This window comes from Pundamilia nyererei, unplaced genomic scaffold, assembly GCF_000239375.1.
Source record: "Pundamilia nyererei isolate P.nyererei 1_Seehausen unplaced genomic scaffold, PunNye1.0 scaffold00062, whole genome shotgun sequence".
Taxonomy (NCBI): domain Eukaryota; kingdom Metazoa; phylum Chordata; class Actinopteri; order Cichliformes; family Cichlidae; genus Pundamilia; species Pundamilia nyererei.
Window position 1 is genome coordinate 1,061,065 of NW_005187463.1, and position 19,212 is coordinate 1,080,276.

Genomic DNA, 19,212 nt, shown 5'->3' on the forward strand with positions numbered 1-19,212 from the left:
GAAATGAGGGATGGCTCAAGACTTTTGCACAGCGCTGTGTATTATTTCAGAAGGTTTTATTCCCTTTTTGTACGTATGTAGTGAGATCAGATGATCTGGTGGGGGATTCTTTGTGAGCAAAGTATCCCCACCCACCGTCTGTCCGAACCATTGGCGTGCGAGGGGCAGCGAATCAGAAAAAAGTTAACTTAAAGGCTGATGAAAGGAAGTTAAAATGTCTGTTGAGAGGCTGCACCAAGGCACAGCATAGGTTTAATAAGGACTGTGAATCATGCAAAGCGTCTGCGGTGGAGTTCAAGAGCAAAATATGGAGTTAAAAATGAATATAATAGGCCCACTTTAAATAAGGAGGCATTGATGTGACAGAAGTAGTTTAAACAGGCTGGCTCTATTGTATATGACGCATTCCATTACTTAGAAATAGTTTTTTTTCCCTCTGTGCTAGCAAGAAGAATGTAGCTGAATCAGTAACCATCTGCACACATAAGCCTTTCTGGAGGAGATTCTCAATGCTGAGTTCAGTCTCTAAGAAATATATGAAAGAAAGACGTACAGACGTATGAATAAAAACTTTGCTGCACACATGCAGCACACGTTGATGGGTATCAGACAAATATATTTTGTCTCTGAGACAAAAAAAAAAGTCTTATTGGGTCACTACATCTCCACATCTACACTCGAGCTCAGGGCAGGAATCATGGCAGGTTGTCAGGGAAAGTGCGGATGCTCGCTCTGAGAGAACGCCAGGTCCCTGTAGGATAACAAGGTGAGCTCAGCAACCCGGCTCTCTCTGACACGTTAAACCTAACATACACGCTGCGCGACTCACAGCGCGTTTCCGAATCTGTCAAAGCTGTCAGCGCCGAGTCAGATTCATTAAACAAAATAGCATAAATGTCCCGGGGAGACCAAATTAGACTGCCTGTAAGTGACCTCTCCTTCTTGTTCTCCTTGCACAATTCAGACGCACGCCTTTCGCTGGGGTTGTCTCTTTGAACAGTTTGCTGCTCAAAACACCAAAAATGACATGACACAAAAAACAAAGTGAAACCAAACAGAGTGAAAACAAAATGCTTGATGTGCCTGTGAACATCGGAGCGACACTCTGTCAGCAGCGACTGAACTGCTCACTGCTGACTGAACATCCAAAGTGGGGAAAATATATAAACCTACTGACATGAAAGTCTGGGAGCACTGAGGCAGAGTTGGGGGATGAATAGTCAGTATATGTGTTTGCTGTATGTGTGTGTGTGTTTGTGTGAGAGAGGAAGAGGAGCCGTGCATGTAAAGAAGTGTGTCTTTCCCGGAGCGGGGAGTATGTTGAAGCATTATCCGTGCGTTTTGAGGTTGGCCTTAGCTGGGGGCTTGAAAAGCAGAGGTGGACGGGTGGATGCATCACTGAGCAGTGAAGGCTGCTTCAAACTGCATTGTACTCACAGTGTGGATGTTAGGTTCACTGGCTCACCGATACAGGCTGTCATCCATTCATGCACAAGCTCAAAATGCACACGGATACTTATCCCAGAGCAAAAGCATCCAGGCTCATTTCCCCCTGGCCGATATTAACCAGATAGCTGCTACCTGATTCTTCGCATAATGAAGACAGTTAAAATGTGACCAGCAAAATTGGCGGCACTCTCACTGAGAGACGCAGGCAATTAAATGCAGAACAAAGCGGTTTTGGAGCAAACAACAGAATCTGGGGGAAAACATTACCTTGGGGTTTTTTATGATTGCCATAAAACAGGTATTAATCCCAGGTTTCGCAACAACAAAGCCGTTATTTGTCGAAAGGAAAAGAAATGGAAATAAGGACGCCTGATATAAGTGGATGGTTTCTCAAATAAGCAGCGATTTGGGGCCCATTTGTTAATAGCCGGCTGGGGGGGAACCCAGGGGAAAACACGCCGATGCTGACACAGACATTGCTTTCCTTGATGATAATATCATCCGCCTTTGTGTTTTGCAGGAGATCCTTCAACACGGCCACTCGTTTGAAGTCGAGAAAATACTCTCGGATGAAAGGTATCAAATACTAAAGGTCAGTGGATGAATAACAACTCAGTCGATGGCTCGCTTTCTCCATTCTGGAGCTTTTAACTCGCTGTGAAAATGATGCGCTCTGTTGCTCCCTCTTAAGGACTCGGAGCTCTTGGAAACTTTGAATGCTTACCTCTTCTCAGAAGAACCTGTCATTTCAGAGCATGTCTCCTTGATTACATACTTACCTCGTTTCCTGCCAGCTGTTCACAAGTGTGTTTGGGGTTGGACCTAAGACAGCTGAGAAGTGGTACCGCAGAGGGCTGCGCTCATTCAGCGACGTTCTAGCGGAGCCCGACATTCATCTCAACCGGATGCAACAAAGTGGTACATCAACATCTCACCATCCTCGCTCCGCCACTTTACAAATTATAGAGGAGAAATTTCAAGTCGAGCTCGCTTCCAAGAGAGACTCAAAGGCCTAATTGTTAAATCCCTGCGGGGGGTGGGGCTGCATGTCGTTTGGGACTTTATTTGTGCCTTTTTTTTGTTTACTCCCAAAGGATGTGAGCCTCTAGCGGTAATGTGTTTTCTCAAAAGTGAGATATGATCAGCAGGGAGTTAACTGTAAAAAAAACCACAACAGGAGAGTTTTTCTTACAAAAAAACCCCCAACCTAAATCAATAAGTAGTGACTCTGAAGGGGAGGCATGGTGCAGACGTCTCACCACTCTGTCGCGCCAGAGCGGGCCATCGAATTAAGTTGGTGCTAAGATTTTTTCAACAATTTACAGCCCACGGCCACAAGAGTGGCTCTGTGAGGCTAAAAGGAAAGCAAACTGGCCAAAAGCTGAAAATTTATTTTTCATTTGTGGTAGTTATTAGTTGTTTTTGAGCCATTCTACAAAGATGCTTTTTCTGAGGGTGAGATATTTCATGCATTTATGCACAGAGGATGATTCTGAATGCGAGGACGCCCTGCTTTTGTTCGTAGCTCCAACAGCAGCTCAGATTCTTTACTTCTCCTGTGAAATACTTCATGGATTGACGCTTCGTCTTGTCTTGGTTTTCATAAAGCGCAGATGATGTGTTCTAAACAGTTTAACTTCACCTCCAGCAACTGTCGCCAGGCTGGTATTTGTGGTATACGACAACATAAATTTTAGCATATACCCCCACCTCCCCTCAATATTTATTCTGTCCACTGGTTTGGCTCGTTTGGCTTTTGAGTGAAATTACAACCGAGAGCATGTCACACATTATTGAGATGAACAACTCTTTTATGCCACTTAAAAATCAGCAAGCACGCAGCTGGGAGACACCGCTCCATCCTGCTGCTCACTTTGCAATTTACAACATCGTTTTTTTACGGCGCGCAGATGTGTGTTGTTGTGAGGATTTGCCGTGCTCTTCACACGACGAGGCCTCTCATTTATGATGAAAAAAACAGATAAAGCATCCAGGTTTTCCATGAAGGAGATAACATACACTTATTTGACCTCTAGTACTAGTAAGAGCTGTGAAATGAGCAAATTATTAGATGCTTCTGGTATTAGCGATCACACGAGGTCCCCTGGTAATTAAATATCTTGTGAATCTCCATCTTTGTGTTAGAAAGCTAGCATTTGCTAATTAACATACAGAGCGCAGGTTTGTGTGGCCTTAGATGTTTTTCAGTTCAGGTGGAGCGCTCTGTTCTCGTGTGCTTCTACGACATGCCGTGACATGAACTCGGAGCCTCCGTGCAAATTTTCCGTGAGCCGTTGTCATTAATCTCAAATTCATTGTTTATGTTTGTCGGAGGAGTTTCTGACTACGAAACGCAGATTTGATGGATGCTTCACTCACAAGTGGGAGCTGAGGTCGGCCGAGGCTGATGAGAACGTCATTAATTTCCGCGGCCATAAACCGAAGTGCTCGGCGTAAAGTTTAAAATGATGACCTGATGAAAATCGAGGGCTCGCATCAAATATAACAATCCACAGAGATGAAACCCACAAATGTGAACCTGTTTGTGGTGCTAAAGGAAAAAGTTTGCTTAGGCTTCATGCTTAAGAAACCATAAACAGACAGAATTAAAGGTGTTTGGAGTGCCTCTCTAAAAAATATAAAAGAAACAGATGTGATCAAATGTGAAAGGAATACGTGAGTGAGAAATATGAAGAAATATACCAAGACAGAAGCAGCCAGACATGCAGATAGCATCAGCTTTCGACAGTGACATATACCCCACAGTGCTCTCACATATGAAAAACAAAATACTGATATTCAGCTTTTCATTCGTCTGCATCATTTCTCTGCTTCTTCTGCTGCTTGGAGTGTAGCTGGATGGTAATTCAAAACACTGTACTGCATCGCTCGCAGGTTTCCATTCACTTTCAAACTCCGTCCCATAATGTATTGCGCTGACAGACACCTTCATCAAACTGGTCGTAATCGATCACTTGGAACACTGCGGTGTCGACTCCGTGCGGAGAAATACCGTGTGAGTTTTTGACGTGGAAAATTTGTCTGAACCCTGAACCCTCCGTCGTGCTCGACGAGTCTTGAAAAAGAGCAGAAACACGAATAACCCCATTTAATTTACTTCATTAGAAGCAGAAATATCATTAAAGGTTTTCTAATTAATTGTTGGGGGAAGCTCCATTCTTCGGTGGGGGACAAAAAAAGAAATGGATAATTAATGCTTTTCATGTAGCACAAAGACAGAGGAACATACAAATCAATGAGATACCGATTGATCCACGAATTATAATTTTTGCACCGTTTCTGCGCTCGCTGCAGTCGTTTTGTGTCTGCAGCGGTCGAACAGCGGCGGCCGTCTTCTATCAGCCAGGAGAACACATCCCATTTTTACCTTACCTTTAATTCACTCTGACTCTCCAGTTCCCCGGAGCAAATGGCTATGATTGATGGCTGGCTTCCAGACTAATAACCACGTGGTCTTTTTCCCTGCAGGTTTTCTGCATTATGGAGACATCTCCAGGGCTGTCAGTAAAGCAGAGGCCCAAGCCCTGGGGAACATTATTGACGAAGCTGTCCGTGCGATCACACCGGACGCCATACTCACACTGACAGGTGGCTTTCGCAGGTACAAGACTTGTCTCCTCCTTTCAGTGTTGATATTTGAAGATGAAACACAACGGCACCTTCAGTCTTTCCTCGCCCCTCCCCATCCCCCATTATTGTTCTGTTCATATTATACACAGGGAAAGCAAAGACATTAGCAAAGCCTCAAGAGGTCTGCTTGATTCCCAGGTGGATCTTATTACTGTTATTATTATTATTATCTGATATCAGAGCATAGAAGTCACAGAGTGACTGTCTGGGTAGAAGCGTCAGAGCCGCTGGTGTCTAATTGCATCTTGCAGTTTTCGAGAGTTCTTAGACAAAACGGATTAATTTGACATTTACCACCGCAGAATATTCCCCATCTCACGCCTTTGTTCTTGACAGTAAAACAGAACGCCAGATAGCACGGGTTACTAACGTTTTGCATTTACATTAAGATGCTAAAGTGCATTACATTTGTCAGTCTCAGAGTGCACAGTGAGTGCGCTTGTAAAGCTACCTGCTGAGTGCCACTGTTCGCTCGCAGCCGGTGCCTCCCTCCATTGGCACGTCTTTGTGGTGCTGTTTCATTTATTTATTTATTTGTTTATTTTGTTATGCGCAGTGCTTTGTGGCTCAGTAAGTGTGGAGCACTCCGCTCTGTGGTGTTGTAAAAATCCAGCCGTAACCAGTGGCGTGTGAGGTAAATAATTCAAAAGCAGTCTGGCAGTAAGGACGGGCGCTTGCCTCTCTACAGGGGTAACAGAGCTGCCGCGGCTTTGCTGATGGTCTTTAATAGTGTCTGGGCTGCAAACATCACATGTTACTGGAGTTATTCCTGCTCCCTTAAAACCTTATTAAAGTTTTCCTTTTCTGCATTTGCTGTATTCTGTTTGTCAGAGTTTGGTAGAAAATTACTATACACTAACTTTTATAACGGGGGAAAAAGTCACTTTAGCTACAGGACCGGTATCGTGGCATTATCTCACATTTGTCAGGTGTAGCCAAAGGCTTTGCTCTGAGTCCAAATTCAACACACTTTGTAATATACAACACCGATTTACATGCTGATCCTTACAGCATACTAGCTTGGCAGCAAATGTGCATGAAATCAGAGTACTTCACTATTTTATACTAGGAGGAAATATTTGCAGCACCAGATGCCGACTGCAACTCCAGAATGACACAATTGTCTAAACAAAGAGACAGCATGGTGCTTTTCCTGAAATCTGTTTCTTACCTCAAGCCGTTTAACCCACATCCACTGTTCATTTTGATTTCTCTTGCTGTGAGCATTTTCTTTGCGCATTGCAAAAAAAAAAAAAAAAAGTAAATCAACAGCCAAACCCTAAAATCATTTTGTATGCCATACACATGTCCCTTCATGGATTTTTAGACCAGTGTTGAGACTGTAAATGAAATCTATTTTATTTGCAGTTCTTGTAGACCAATCAGAGGTCGATACAAAGTAACCTTTAACACTCAAACTAGCAGACAAGGACGCCTTTATCAAAGAAATACCTGCTGCCTACACGAATCACACGAGTGATTTATTAAAAATCACCTGTGAAAAATATGATATATACACTCAGTGGGCACTTTATTAGGGATGGCTTAACTTCATTTTATTAAGGAAAAGGTATTATTTCTCTGCTCAAAACATACATTACATAAAAAACAAAACTGTCCAAATGTACCTAGCCCTCCGATTCCCCCCCTCCCCCCTCCCTTGTTAAATTGTGAATCAATTGTGATTGACCACATTTCTTTTGGGAAAAACTGAGTCCAATTTCACTACCCAAACCCAGGCCTGATTACTGCCAGAACTGTTGAATCAAGACATTACCTAAGTAGAAACTGTCCGACAAAGTGAAGTAGGTTAAAAGATTTTAAAAAAATCATACATCATGCCACTAAAGAAACAAAATCACTGACATCTATCAGTCTGTAAAGGGTTACGAAGCTATTTCTCAGGCTTTGGGACTCCAGTGAACCACGATGTAAGCCTCACAAATGGAGAAAACTTGCAACAGTGGTGAACCTTCCCAGGAGTGTTGGGCTGACTAAAATTATTCCAAGAATCAGGAAGTCACAAAAGAACCCAGAACAACATCTAATGCACTGCAGACATCTCTTGCTTCAGTTAAGGCCATTGTTTATGATTCAACAAAAAGACAGATGCTGGGTAAAATGGCATGCATGGGACATTTCCAAAGCAAAATCTTTTGGGAAAAAATTCTGTGGACTGACAAACCAAATACCTTTTGGACGTTCTGGAAGTTTCGAGTCCCTTTACATCTGGCACAAAACCAACACAGCATTTCATAAAAAGAACATCATACCAGCCGTGGTGGTAGTGTGTTTTCCTGCTTTAGGACAACTTGCTGTAATTGCTGGAGCCATAACTTCTGCTCTCTACCAGTTCATGCCCTGAAGCTCAAGCGCACTTGGGTTATGGAGCAGGACAATAATCCAAAACACACCAAAAGATGAAGGTTTTGGAGTGGCCTTGTCAAAGTCTGTACTTAAATCAGACAGATTTTTGGCATGATCTTAAACCTTCCAGGGTGGAAGAATTAAAACAATTCTGAAAAGAATAGTAGACCAAAATTCCTCCACACTGATGTGAAAGACTCATCCCCAGTTATCAAAAACACTTGATTGCCCAGGATCTTGCAACCAGGTGTCAGGTCTAGTGAGCAGCTGCTTTTTCACACAGGGCCAGTTAAGTTTGGATAACTTTTTATTTAAACAAATGAAACCATCATTTAAAAACTGCTTTTTGTGTTCACTCGGGTTATCTTCGTCTAATATTAAATTTCGATTGATGATCTGAAGCATGTAAATGTGGCAAATATGTAAAAAACAAGAACAACCTAAGAAATCAGGAGGGGTGGGCAAATGTGTAAATGGGAAAGATTCACAAATTTCCTAAATAAGGATGTTGTGAAAATCCACAAGAAAAAAAAAAAACGCTCCAATCTTCAAATTGTTAAATGACAGCTGGAATGATGTCTGATTATGTAAATAACTGCTCAGAGGGGAAATGTGGTAAGAGAGTCGAGGAAGGTGATTAGAGCATCATGGATAGTTAACTTCAAGAATGAGGGAGAGGAACAGCTCAAGATTTATGGGCCAGGAGTCTGCTGCAAAGTGTAAAGGGGCCTGCAAGAGCGCCTTTATGGCTTCAAATTCGGGGAAATGAAACACACATTTACTTCACCCCATATTTGGTGCAGACTTTGGAGAGAGAGAGAGCGAGATAGACCTAATTGGAATCATGCGGCGCTATAATTGAAGAACGATAACTTGTGCATTATCAGGAAGCAAGTAAGTAATTTACCTTTATCTTGTTGAAAGGCTGATTCTCCAGACATGGTTTAAACACAGTGGGAGGCAGTATGAGGTCTATTACACCAAAATAGTTCATATGCTTTCTAAGATGCCAGCAGTACCACTAATAATCCACTTACTCGTTTCACGGTGACATATTTGAAAATGTTCCCTTCTAAAGTCCTGTCAAAGCTCGATTTAATTACCTATAATTTTGAGCCTGGTGTAGAGTCTCTTATTAGCTTCATCTTTCTAGCCGATACCCCTTGTCAAAAATGGAAATGTGCATATCCTATATACCTCCTTAAATAGCTGCACCCGGCTCTGGCAAATCTTTCATCTCGGCAGAAGATGCACAAAAAGATACCACGACTCCCAAAAGTTTCACAAAATAACTCGTGTGCTGGAATAAACTCAGGCTGTCATCCACTTCAGAGAGAAACAGCGTGGCGAGGATTTGTTGATGCCACTGACATTAGCCTTATTGAAAGGACAGCTGTGGAAGGCGGGTGACAAGTCTTAAAGCGGTTTTGTTGGAGGGGAGGATTAAAAATAGATTACACTTGAAAATACAGCTTCTTCCACAACTGCATGTGAAGGCTCACGCAGTGTCAGCGGAACACTGTGTTTATTTCAGTATGAGGCAGGCAAGTCCCTACTGAGGGACATCAAATTGTCTGGAATATGACTCAAAGTGACACTGATGAGGGGGGGCATTGGTGTCTCCTCTCAAATCCGCAAACAGCCGCCGAGTCCCACCGCACAGTTTGCCTTGAACAACAGCTGAGATAAGTATTCCTTATCGGCTCAGTTCGGGGTGTCGTGATTCTAAAACAAACCTCATTATCAGCTTGCAGGGGAGGAAAGAGCAAAACAAGCCATCTGGTCATGAAGAATAGGCCACACTTAGCTGCTTTTTCTTGTTCTCATTTCATATCTTCCTGATTATCGCCTCGCACTGCTGTGTTAGCAAGAAATGTGGATGGGAAGGCTGATAGAAGGGAAAATGATGCATAGTCACAAACAAAGCCTGGTTGCTTTTTTGTGACCTAAGTTTTGCAGAGCTTAGCCTGCAGACGCCCGTAGCCTAACACTTCGCAGATCTGTATTATTCATGCGTGTCGCCTTGTCGTCCACACAAAACTGTAAATAACCATGTGTATTTCATTGTCTCTGTGCAGTAACACTTAATAATTTAGCATTTTCCCTCACGCGATAAAAGACTAGATGGCCTAAATTCAAACCAGGTGTTTATCAACGTGCAGCTGTGCCCGAACGCCTATCAATTCTTCTGTTTTTACCCACATCTTCACATCCATCCATCCCACTGAGCAGGAGTAGGTGTCCAAAGCTAAACAGGAACAGAGCTCTGAAGTTGCACTGCTAAAGGCAGAGACGAAGAAGAAGAAGGAGAACCCCTGGTATGCTGGAAGAATGTGCACGACATGCTGTCATCCGCCTTTCCGCTGACTGCTGCTGAATTATCTGCACTGACCTGACACATACTGATGCTCAAATGGGAGGGAGCTGAAAAGCGTAAATGCCGCTTCCCCTAAAATAACCACCAGTTCCCATGTTATCCCCTAACACACACATACACACACAGACACGGAAAACCACTATTTGACAAGATTAGGTCGTTCTTAAGCTCTGATAGGAGGTAAACCCAATTTATGCTGATGATCTCTCTCTGTCTCCTTCCCGCTTTGGTTTCTTTGCTATTCTCGGCACACATTTATGCAGTGCACTCGAGTGGGTTTTGCCGGCGCAGCAGAGGCTAACAGCGAGACTCACTTAACAACTTAAGCGCACTGTACGAGCTGGAAGTGTTGTGGAATCTCAGCTTTGCCAATTAAAGCTGAGTGTTGGGAGATTTCATAGGCAAAAGTTGCTCAGTCAGCAGATGGAAATCTGTGATGCATTCTCAAGTAGCGCTGTCCTAACAGTCAACTCATTAAAGAAGTGCCAACTCTTCACATCGAGGCCTATATATGTGTATGTATATACTGCAAAGTCTAAACACAAGTGTTAAAATGAATTCACTTAACAGCTTTTGATATTTAATACAAAATAAAACAGGCTCACAAGGCAAATTGAATAAGTGTTACCAAAGACGCAGCTGCAGAGTGAACCTGTAAACCAGGTGCTCGATTCTGTAAATGCCACAGGGGTACACGCTGTCTACTGCTAATGCTAACCATTAACATTATCATGCCTTCTGCAGCTCTAATGGCTGTTTTCTATTACTTCCTTGCTCCCTGAATTAGCCACAGTGACCTTTGAAGCGTTCCCGCAAGCCATTCACAGCCTCTGCACCTTTCTTCACTCTCGCTGCTGTCAAGCAGCAGCAAAGAGAGATCAAACACCGAGCCTTGTGGCTGCAGAGGCTTCTTTAGAGCTGTATCGCCCCCAACATTCATTGTCACTTTGCTTTGTTGTTTGCTGTGACACTGGTGCTTACGTATGTAGGATTTTTCGCTCGTTGTTTTTTCAAAAGCTTTTGTGTGTGCGTGTGTAGGTGTGTGTGAGTGGGTGTTGGGCAATGATTAGGGTGAAATAATGCAAGGCCTTCTGGCAGGTAGTGCCAGAGCTAAACTTGACGACGGTCGGGGGTATCTTCTGTTATTTGAGGGCACAACTTTAGCCCTGGTTTGTTTCTGTGTATTTGTGTCTACACACACAAGCTACTATAATCGCCAGAAACCCACAGTTTCTTTTCATCATTCTGTCTGACTGCTGTTTTTGAGTTATCCTGCAGCCTGTGACAGGATGCACTGTGTGAAAGGAAGGAAAACCCCTTGGACAGGTGGGCCAGTCCATCGCAGGGCGTACATTCAAACCCATTTGCAGTCATATTTACACTTCTGAGCAGCTCATCGTTTGTCTTGAAGGCTTAATTTTATTATCGTCTGGCTTGAATGCCAATGAGCACGCCAAAGTACTCTCAGAGCATCATTACTGGTAGATACACAAACGTCATTGAGAATTTTAAAGGAAACCTCAAAGCAGTGAATATGCTTCTGTGAATATGATTGTAAGCACAGATGCTGCTCGTGGTGTAAGGCACACGTGGGTGTGTCCAACTGCTTTTGTGATTGTGTTGACTGGAAGCGCCTCTGAAACCCTGGCACAGCACAGACTGATCTTAACTGGCTGGAGGATGATAAATATATTGCTCGTAGGAGGAATGCATTATCAGCAGGTGGAACTGGAGTGGACCTCAGCCACAGCCACTAAATTGATCTCCTCTCAAGAGCTTCAAAGCACAGATATAAACCTCCTTTCAAGGACAGTCGTAAATTCCCATCAGTTTATGTTTTGAAAGTTAAATAATAATGGATATATATGATTAAATATTACTAAATTGATATGATGAAACCCAGTTCGAGTGGGTCACAAGCTAGCGTATATTGCTCATGCTGGTCCCGAGCCCGGATAAATGGGAGGGTTATGTCAGGAAAGGCATCTGGTGTAAAATCTGTGCCAAATCAAATGTGCAGATCTGTTCGCTGTTGCGACCCCCTGGGAAATAACGGGGCAGTCCAAAGTGCCTTCTATTAAACGGATATGATAACAATATATCAGTATTATAATGTGCATGACTGCATATGTACATTGTAAATGTAATATAACTGTAATAAGATAGCATACTCAATGCAGGAATATAGTACATAAACCAGACCGCCACATCATAAAAAACACTTACAGGTGAATAACATTGATCATCCAATTATGATGCACAGTTCTGCCGGGAAGCTATGGCTCCTGGCTTTCACTCTGATATTACTTTGACACCTATCACCTACTCATATACTAATGCAGACCAGCACTCCCCATATACATTGTGAAAAGGCTGTTAGACAGATAGAACATGTATATATAACAAAACAAAATACCCAATATATAGTACTGTCTTATATATATATATATATATAAGTAACTAAAATTTTATGTTCTGAAAGAAGCAGAAACAGGCATAAACGTATATAATCCCACGTCTTCTTTCTGTCTGATGAATGGCAGCAATATACTTCCTACTTCTTTTATCCTGTCGATTTATGTAACTAATAATACATAAGCTCTATGTGTGTTAAACTGTAGGCCTGCTGTGTGTATCAAATCAGTTTCACTCATAATGAAAATTTGTTGAAAATGTTTTTTAGCTTCAAGTATGAAAATCGGACAGTGGGTGGTCCTCAAACAGAAAATAGGCAACCGGGATTTAGAAAGCAAAAATCAGCCAAAAACAAGAGGGAGATGCTAATTTCTGAAGACATTAAAACTGAAATAATTCTTGAACCGAAACCTTCTTCAGCATATCTGTGGTCACCGTATGGCTTTGATAACCAAAGATATGAATTTAGTGGTTCCTAGTAATAGCCTGTTTAATAAGTTGAGACAGTTTCCTGGAGATTAGGCAGGCGATCAGAGTAACAAATGCTCTCTGATCTCTATGTCTCTGATGAGTGGGAAAATAATAAAGCCCCCTGGAAATGCCACAAGGTTGCCGTGGAAAGATGATTCCCTTCACAGGCCGGTGTCATGTATGGCAGTTTTTTGCTAGCCAAAATTAAATTGGATTTTAATATTACAGTGAGTTATTGCTAACAAAAATCAATCAAACAAACAAAAATTAAATTATAATATAGAGATGGGAAAAATGCCAGAACTCAAGGCTTTGTCAAAGGGGAACGGTGCCACCACTGTGACAACACCCTTTGGTTAGTCTCATTGTGAAACCTCACAAAGGTTGTTTGCGGTTGATAATGCACACTTACAGCCTACTGACGTGTCAGTCGCATAGTGAAGCACACCCTGCTTAATTCTGCTTTTTGCCTCAATCCTGTTATATTTAGTAAGAATTGAAACGAGCAACTGAGACTGTAGACTCATAGTTCACAGGAGCAGGTTTCCAATACGGCTGGACTCAACCAGCAGTTCTCACTGACGTCACCCCCTGCTGGCCATTACAAAAAGTGAAAATTAGTCTATAGCTGGGAGTTAGAAAACTATATGGGACTGTATGTCTGTGAAGGTTCTCAGTCATCCAGGTCATTGTAGTCTAAGGAGCTTGGAAAGAAAAGCATCTGGACTTCTTTAAGTTGCTTGAAGATGTTTCACCTCTCATCCAAGAAGCTTCTTCAGTTCTAGGGTCAAATGGTGGAGAGTTCCAGATTCAAGTCCTATGAGAGTGACCCCCAAGAGGGACATGGACCTCAGGAAATCACATGATAGGTTGGGGCTAGGTTTCACAGTGAGTTCACTCGAAACCTTGGCTGATTGTGACCTACACCCGTTTTCACACCTTGGCTCGTGTGATTAGATAGAGGATCAATAGGGGGTCCGTGTCCCTTTTGTTGGACACTCCCTTAGGGCTTAAATCTGGGACTCAACATCATTTGACCTTAGAACTGAAGAAGCTTCTCAGATGAGATGTGAAATGTCTTCAAGTAACTTAAAGAAGTCCAGATGCTTTTCTTTCCAAGCACCTTAGACTATATGGACTGTAATTTCCAAAGAATATCTACACGCCGCATTCGCATCATCAAGCCCGGGTTTAGTACTAACTCCGAACCATGTGTATTCTGAAGAAGCCAAAAACTAAATCGAAATAAAAACAGTTGCTCAAAGTGTACACAAACTGACCAGTGACGCCAGCACCCCAGTGTTTGCTTGGGTCCACATGTTTAAATTTGGTCACTCAGTCAGCCTGACAGTCCTTACTGTTTGATCAGGCTTGCCTAGTGTGGTTGGGTGTGAAAGATTTACGCGTAGTGCAACACGCTTATTTGACATTCAAAAGATTTTGATAAACAAATGTTGTGACGCTCACTTCTGTAGCAGGACGGTTTCCTCTGAGCGGGGTACACGGGGATAAATTTCAGTAAGTCTACAATAGATTTCTGCATATTTCTCGCGTTTCCTCTGATTAGTCTGAATAACTCGCTGCTGTGCCGTGACTTAAAAGGATAGGCTTCTAATAAAAACACTGCAGAGAAGTGTATGATAATTTACTTTTCAAGCGACAGAAAAGTAGGGTAGGAAAAAAAAACTACATTTGCTCCTCCTGATTAAATAATGGGGATGCTTTTGCTTTTCTTGCTCCTCTGCTCAAGTGCCTATGGATCCAGTGAGCCAGACAGAAGCTTTGATATGCCTTTTGTGCACATATCTTCTGCCCATACAGCGGTTCCGTCCAGAGCTTTTTCTTCTGCCAGATAATCACTTGATAATCACTCAGTACTGCAACATCTCTTATGTGCAGTTGTGCTGACAGAGTAAATGCATTGTGCAAGCCTATTCAGGGTCCATATGGGTCCGCTTTATGACACCGATCCAAGTAGAAAATGATGATTCTCATGAAAGTTAAAGCTCTGACAGCTGAGGCAACAAAAAGGGTTTTTACACTTAGCTACTGAAGGGAAAAAATTACTTGTTTGAATAATGAAAAAAAAGAGACAGCGCCATTAGCTTGGCCTGTTCTTTTAATAGCACCGTCTGCCACCCTCCCTCTTCATCAGTTAAATGCTATGACTAAAAGGTAATTCATTTCATTATTTCCAGGATACAGTGAGTGGGTAACTGTGCTATGTCTTTGTCTCCAGGGGGAAGGATTTTGGCCACGATGTAGACTTTATCGTGACCACACCACAACTGGGGAAGGAGGAGCGTCTTCTCACCAGCGTTATTGATAGACTAAAACAGCAAGTAAGTATGTTGTTTAGGTCTTTCTTAAAGCATAGTATTAGTATCCTGAATGAACACACTATAGGCTAAAATAAATACAAAGATCCAATATTCTTGAGAGGAACAATAGACTAAACAAAGCAATGCTAATATTTTTTTTTGAAACCTGTGTTTGTGGAGTGCCTGTGTGTTAAATTTTTAATAAGCGGGAGTTCAGAGCAACGTTTGAACACTGCTTTGCATTTGATGTTAAATCACTGAGACTGGTTTAGGTGTCCATCTGTGTTTCTATATCCTGCATTCATAAACAATCCCTTTTTAATTAAACCCACCTTACATCCTGGGCCATGGTGGCACAGCAAGCTCGCACCACTGCACTGTGATGAGGCACATGCAAATACAGAAAACATCTTTATTGACTGCACAACGCAAGGTTGGCTTTGAGGGGGGAAAATGAGCAAATGCAAAAATTCCCAAGGAAATACATGAAGGTGCGAGCGGTAGTTCAGACTACAAGGCAAGTGTTTCCAGAGCAGCACCAAAACAGTGATAGACACAGCTGAGACAAGTGCTTGTTGTTGCTGCATGCTGAGTAATAGAGATATTGAAGCCAGCTATCTGTCGGCGGTGTGGGAAATGTGAGAATGTGGAAGGCTTTTGTTTGTTTTAACATTCTGGTGGCGTGATTCATACGTCATTGCAGACATCTGTAATTATGCTTATATTAAGTCTTAACCTAGATTACTAAGACTATTCATAGCTCAGTTCAGGTTCTGCAGTCATGCGATTTCTAACCACATGTTATCTTGTCTGCCATGATGGAAGCGTGATGCTGTAAGGTCAAAAGAATAAGGAGCTACCCAGGCCTACAGGCTGGTCTGCAACCATCTGGCAACCACTGGTCTTGAGGGAAAAACATTTATCCCCCGTTGGTAAATTGTTGTTGGAGTTTGATGGCACTTGCTGTGAAATCAGTTGCTAAAGCTTGAGTCATGCAGGCCTAGAGACCAATCAGTGACCTCCTGGCACTCTGCCTGGCAACCATTAGCTGGTTAGGAAAAATGTGTATTTCCCAAGCAGTTGTCGAAAACTTCCTTGCAATTGCTATGGTTGCTAGGAGAGCTCAAACACTTGGAAACTACTCCTTCAAAGTAAAAGGTTTAGTTTTACTTTGAAGGTGAATGTTGTCTGTTTTCTGTGGCTGTATCACTTCCACTACGCTGGACAACTCTTAAGCAATGCACATATGACATCACGTGAAAAGTCTCTTTAGACAAAGTCATCAGTAATAACCTGTGTTGGTATCCAAGTTACTGCATCTGAATCCCTGCTCAGGACTGACTGCTGTCATATGTTGATGCACATTTGACATCATTTTTCAGTGCGCACGGTAAAAGAACAGTACATCAGCCACCTGTTTTCTCAGCCCTAACCGATTTGTTTCAGTGATGAAATGGAACCATGTAGTTACCAAGATGTCTAGCCAAATAGCAACAAAACTAAACATCAAAGGATATCTTGCAAATCTAAACGTCAGTGGATTTTATGAAACAGCAGCATCTGATGCTTTTGCAGTGAGGATGGATTGTGTCCTCCATGTTGCAATTTTTAAAACATATCTGCAAGTTTTTAAAGTTTTAAATAGTCAGGTAGTAGATGAATTATCAAAATCTGGTTTAATAAACCATGCGTTTGTGGTTGATAAACCCAATGACATCACATATTGTGGGTTCTGTTTCATGCTTACATTTGTGTATCTCATCAGACTGTTTTAACTGGCAGGCCATAGCAGGCAAAGTGCTGAAAAACTCAACATGTTCGCTCATTCTCTAACACCACGTGAACATCCATCCATCCTTCTGAACATATTCAGGAATTTTTGTGCTGCTTTGGAAATAGATTTGAATTGTAATCTCTGCGTTTTGCAGCCGGTTGTATTATTTGTGTTTTGCCTATAGCATGGTTTCTCCTAATCGGTATGATGAGCCCCTCAAGGCTATAACAGTGCTGAAAAAGAAGTACAGAAAACCCCCCCAAAGAGCCGTGCTTAGGGTGCACACAAACATCAGTGCACCAAATAATGCAACCATGTTCAACATAACCACAGTCGTAACCATGGAGAATAAACAGTAAGAGTAACAAACAAGCTTCTCATAAGATCATATTAAGCCCACTGTTATACTGCAGCTCAATACATTGCTAAATTGAAAAAGGATGCACCACAAAATCTAGGTTGAGAATAAAATATGTTTCTTACACACCAATTTGCACATTCCTAAAATTCTGTTATCCCTCTATGGCATGGTGTGTAGCATGGTGTTGCCCTCAGGCAACAAACCAAATTTTTGTTTATTACACTGTCCCTTAATCTTTTCAAATTTATTTATTTATTTTGTGACATAAAACATTTCTGTCTTCAGTTAAATGATGAGTAGCAGAGGGTTTGACTTTTGACCTAGGGGTGGAGCAATCTTTTTAGGTGCCAAAACTACATGTGACAGAGTGCCATCTACTGCTGAGAAGAATATCATTTTTATGCATGTTTGAATTGAAACAAAATATATTTAAAAATTGTGCATGTTCAAAAACATCTGAAGAAGTATTTTATGTTGTTTATAGACAGATTTTGATTTAATGTATTTAATACTTAGTTTGTTGCCTGCGATGTGTAAGCAAATCATGCACTGGAAAAGCATGCAGAAAGTTGCAGGAAGTGAGGACGAGGACATTTTATGGGAGGAAAGAATTTGATTGAACAGTTAAGGTCATAAGGTCACTGCCTTGGTGAGGACAGCGAGTATGAAAGGATCCCAGAATCAGGCCTGAGGAACAGTTAGGAGATTATGGGTCAGTTAAAGGCTATACATATGTGATGTGTGTGGGGAAGCAATAGTATTCATGTTCATGTGTGTGTGGGAATCGGTAGTTTGGAGCAGACTTTATGAAGGTACCAGGATGCAATACTACTCCAAATGACAGATATGTCACATCCACCTCTGATTCATAAAGTTCCATACAGACTAGTTAGATACATTCAGACACATAGAAACACATACAATCACACATACAAACCTATATGTAATGCATGGTATGGCAGATAACACAGACACACAAACAGCAACACACACACAGCTATTTGTGATTTATTACTTGGGAGTGGTTGTGGCTCACCTCCTTGACCAAAACCACACCCAACTAATTCATAAAATTCATACAAATCAGCTGCTGATTAAGTATCCTTGTAGCAAGATGCTGAACCTAAGTTGCTCCCAGCGTGTTCAGGAGAGTCTGGATGTTAGATAGAAAGTACGTAGATGTAGAAAAGGTGCTTGTATATATCTTCAAATATGGGTAAAAAAGGGCTAATTCTTAGCACCCATTTGAACATTTTCCCCTGACTTTATTCCTATGTTTGTGTGACCTACATCAATTCTGTTTGATTGGGATCTGATGGTTGTGGAGGAGTCCAGTGAACTCATTTCCATTTTTAATAAACTAGTTTGAGAGGAAATGAGCTTTCTGACCAGGGACCATTGTACCTTCATTCACTACTGCTCGTAGATGACAGTAGTGGTCCTGGTTCCTTCTGCTGCTTTAACCCAACTGCTTCAAGGTTTGATTTGTTGTGCATGCAGAGATGCTCTTCTGCATAAGTGGGTATAATGAGTTACTGCTAGTTACTTGAGTTACTGTTTCCTAACTATCACCTTAGTTGTCTGGCCATTCCTCTCTGACCTCTGGCATCAACAAAGGATTTTCACCCAGAGAAATCCTGCTTGTTGGATAGGTTCCCTATTTCAGACCATTCTCTGTAAATCCTAGAGATGGAAAATCAAGGTAGATCAGCAGTTTGTGAAATAAATAGACCATCCCATCTAACCCTATCCCTATTGTGGGCAGTGTGAACTGTTCCCTAGATCTTTCACTCATAGGGGTTTTTGAATCACTCTTTGTCTGGTCCCTCACCCAGGACCAATTTGCCAAGTGAGACCGTACTAGTGGGCAAAAGCCTCCCGACAATATAGCTCCTGTGGACCCCTCCACCACCATAAGTCAAGTCACAGAGGGGACATACAGTGGGGCAAAAAAGTATTTAGTCAGCCACCGATTGTGCAAGTTCCCCCACTTAAAATGATGACAGAGGTCAGTAATTTGCACCAG

At 42.0% G+C, this 19,212-nt stretch overlaps 1 protein-coding gene across 1 annotated transcript in view; it reads left to right on the top strand.

Moving 5' to 3' along the window:
- Positions 1 to 19,212, top strand: part of dntt (deoxynucleotidyltransferase, terminal) — a 98,007-nt gene that overhangs the window by 29,658 nt on the left and 49,137 nt on the right. Inside the window, exons 5-8 of the mRNA XM_005735161.1 lie at positions 1,970 to 2,041; positions 2,244 to 2,367; positions 4,939 to 5,071; positions 14,970 to 15,072. Coding sequence (XP_005735218.1) covers positions 1,970 to 2,041; positions 2,244 to 2,367; positions 4,939 to 5,071; positions 14,970 to 15,072 — 432 coding nt within the window. The remainder of the gene's footprint in view (positions 1 to 1,969; positions 2,042 to 2,243; positions 2,368 to 4,938; positions 5,072 to 14,969; positions 15,073 to 19,212) is intronic.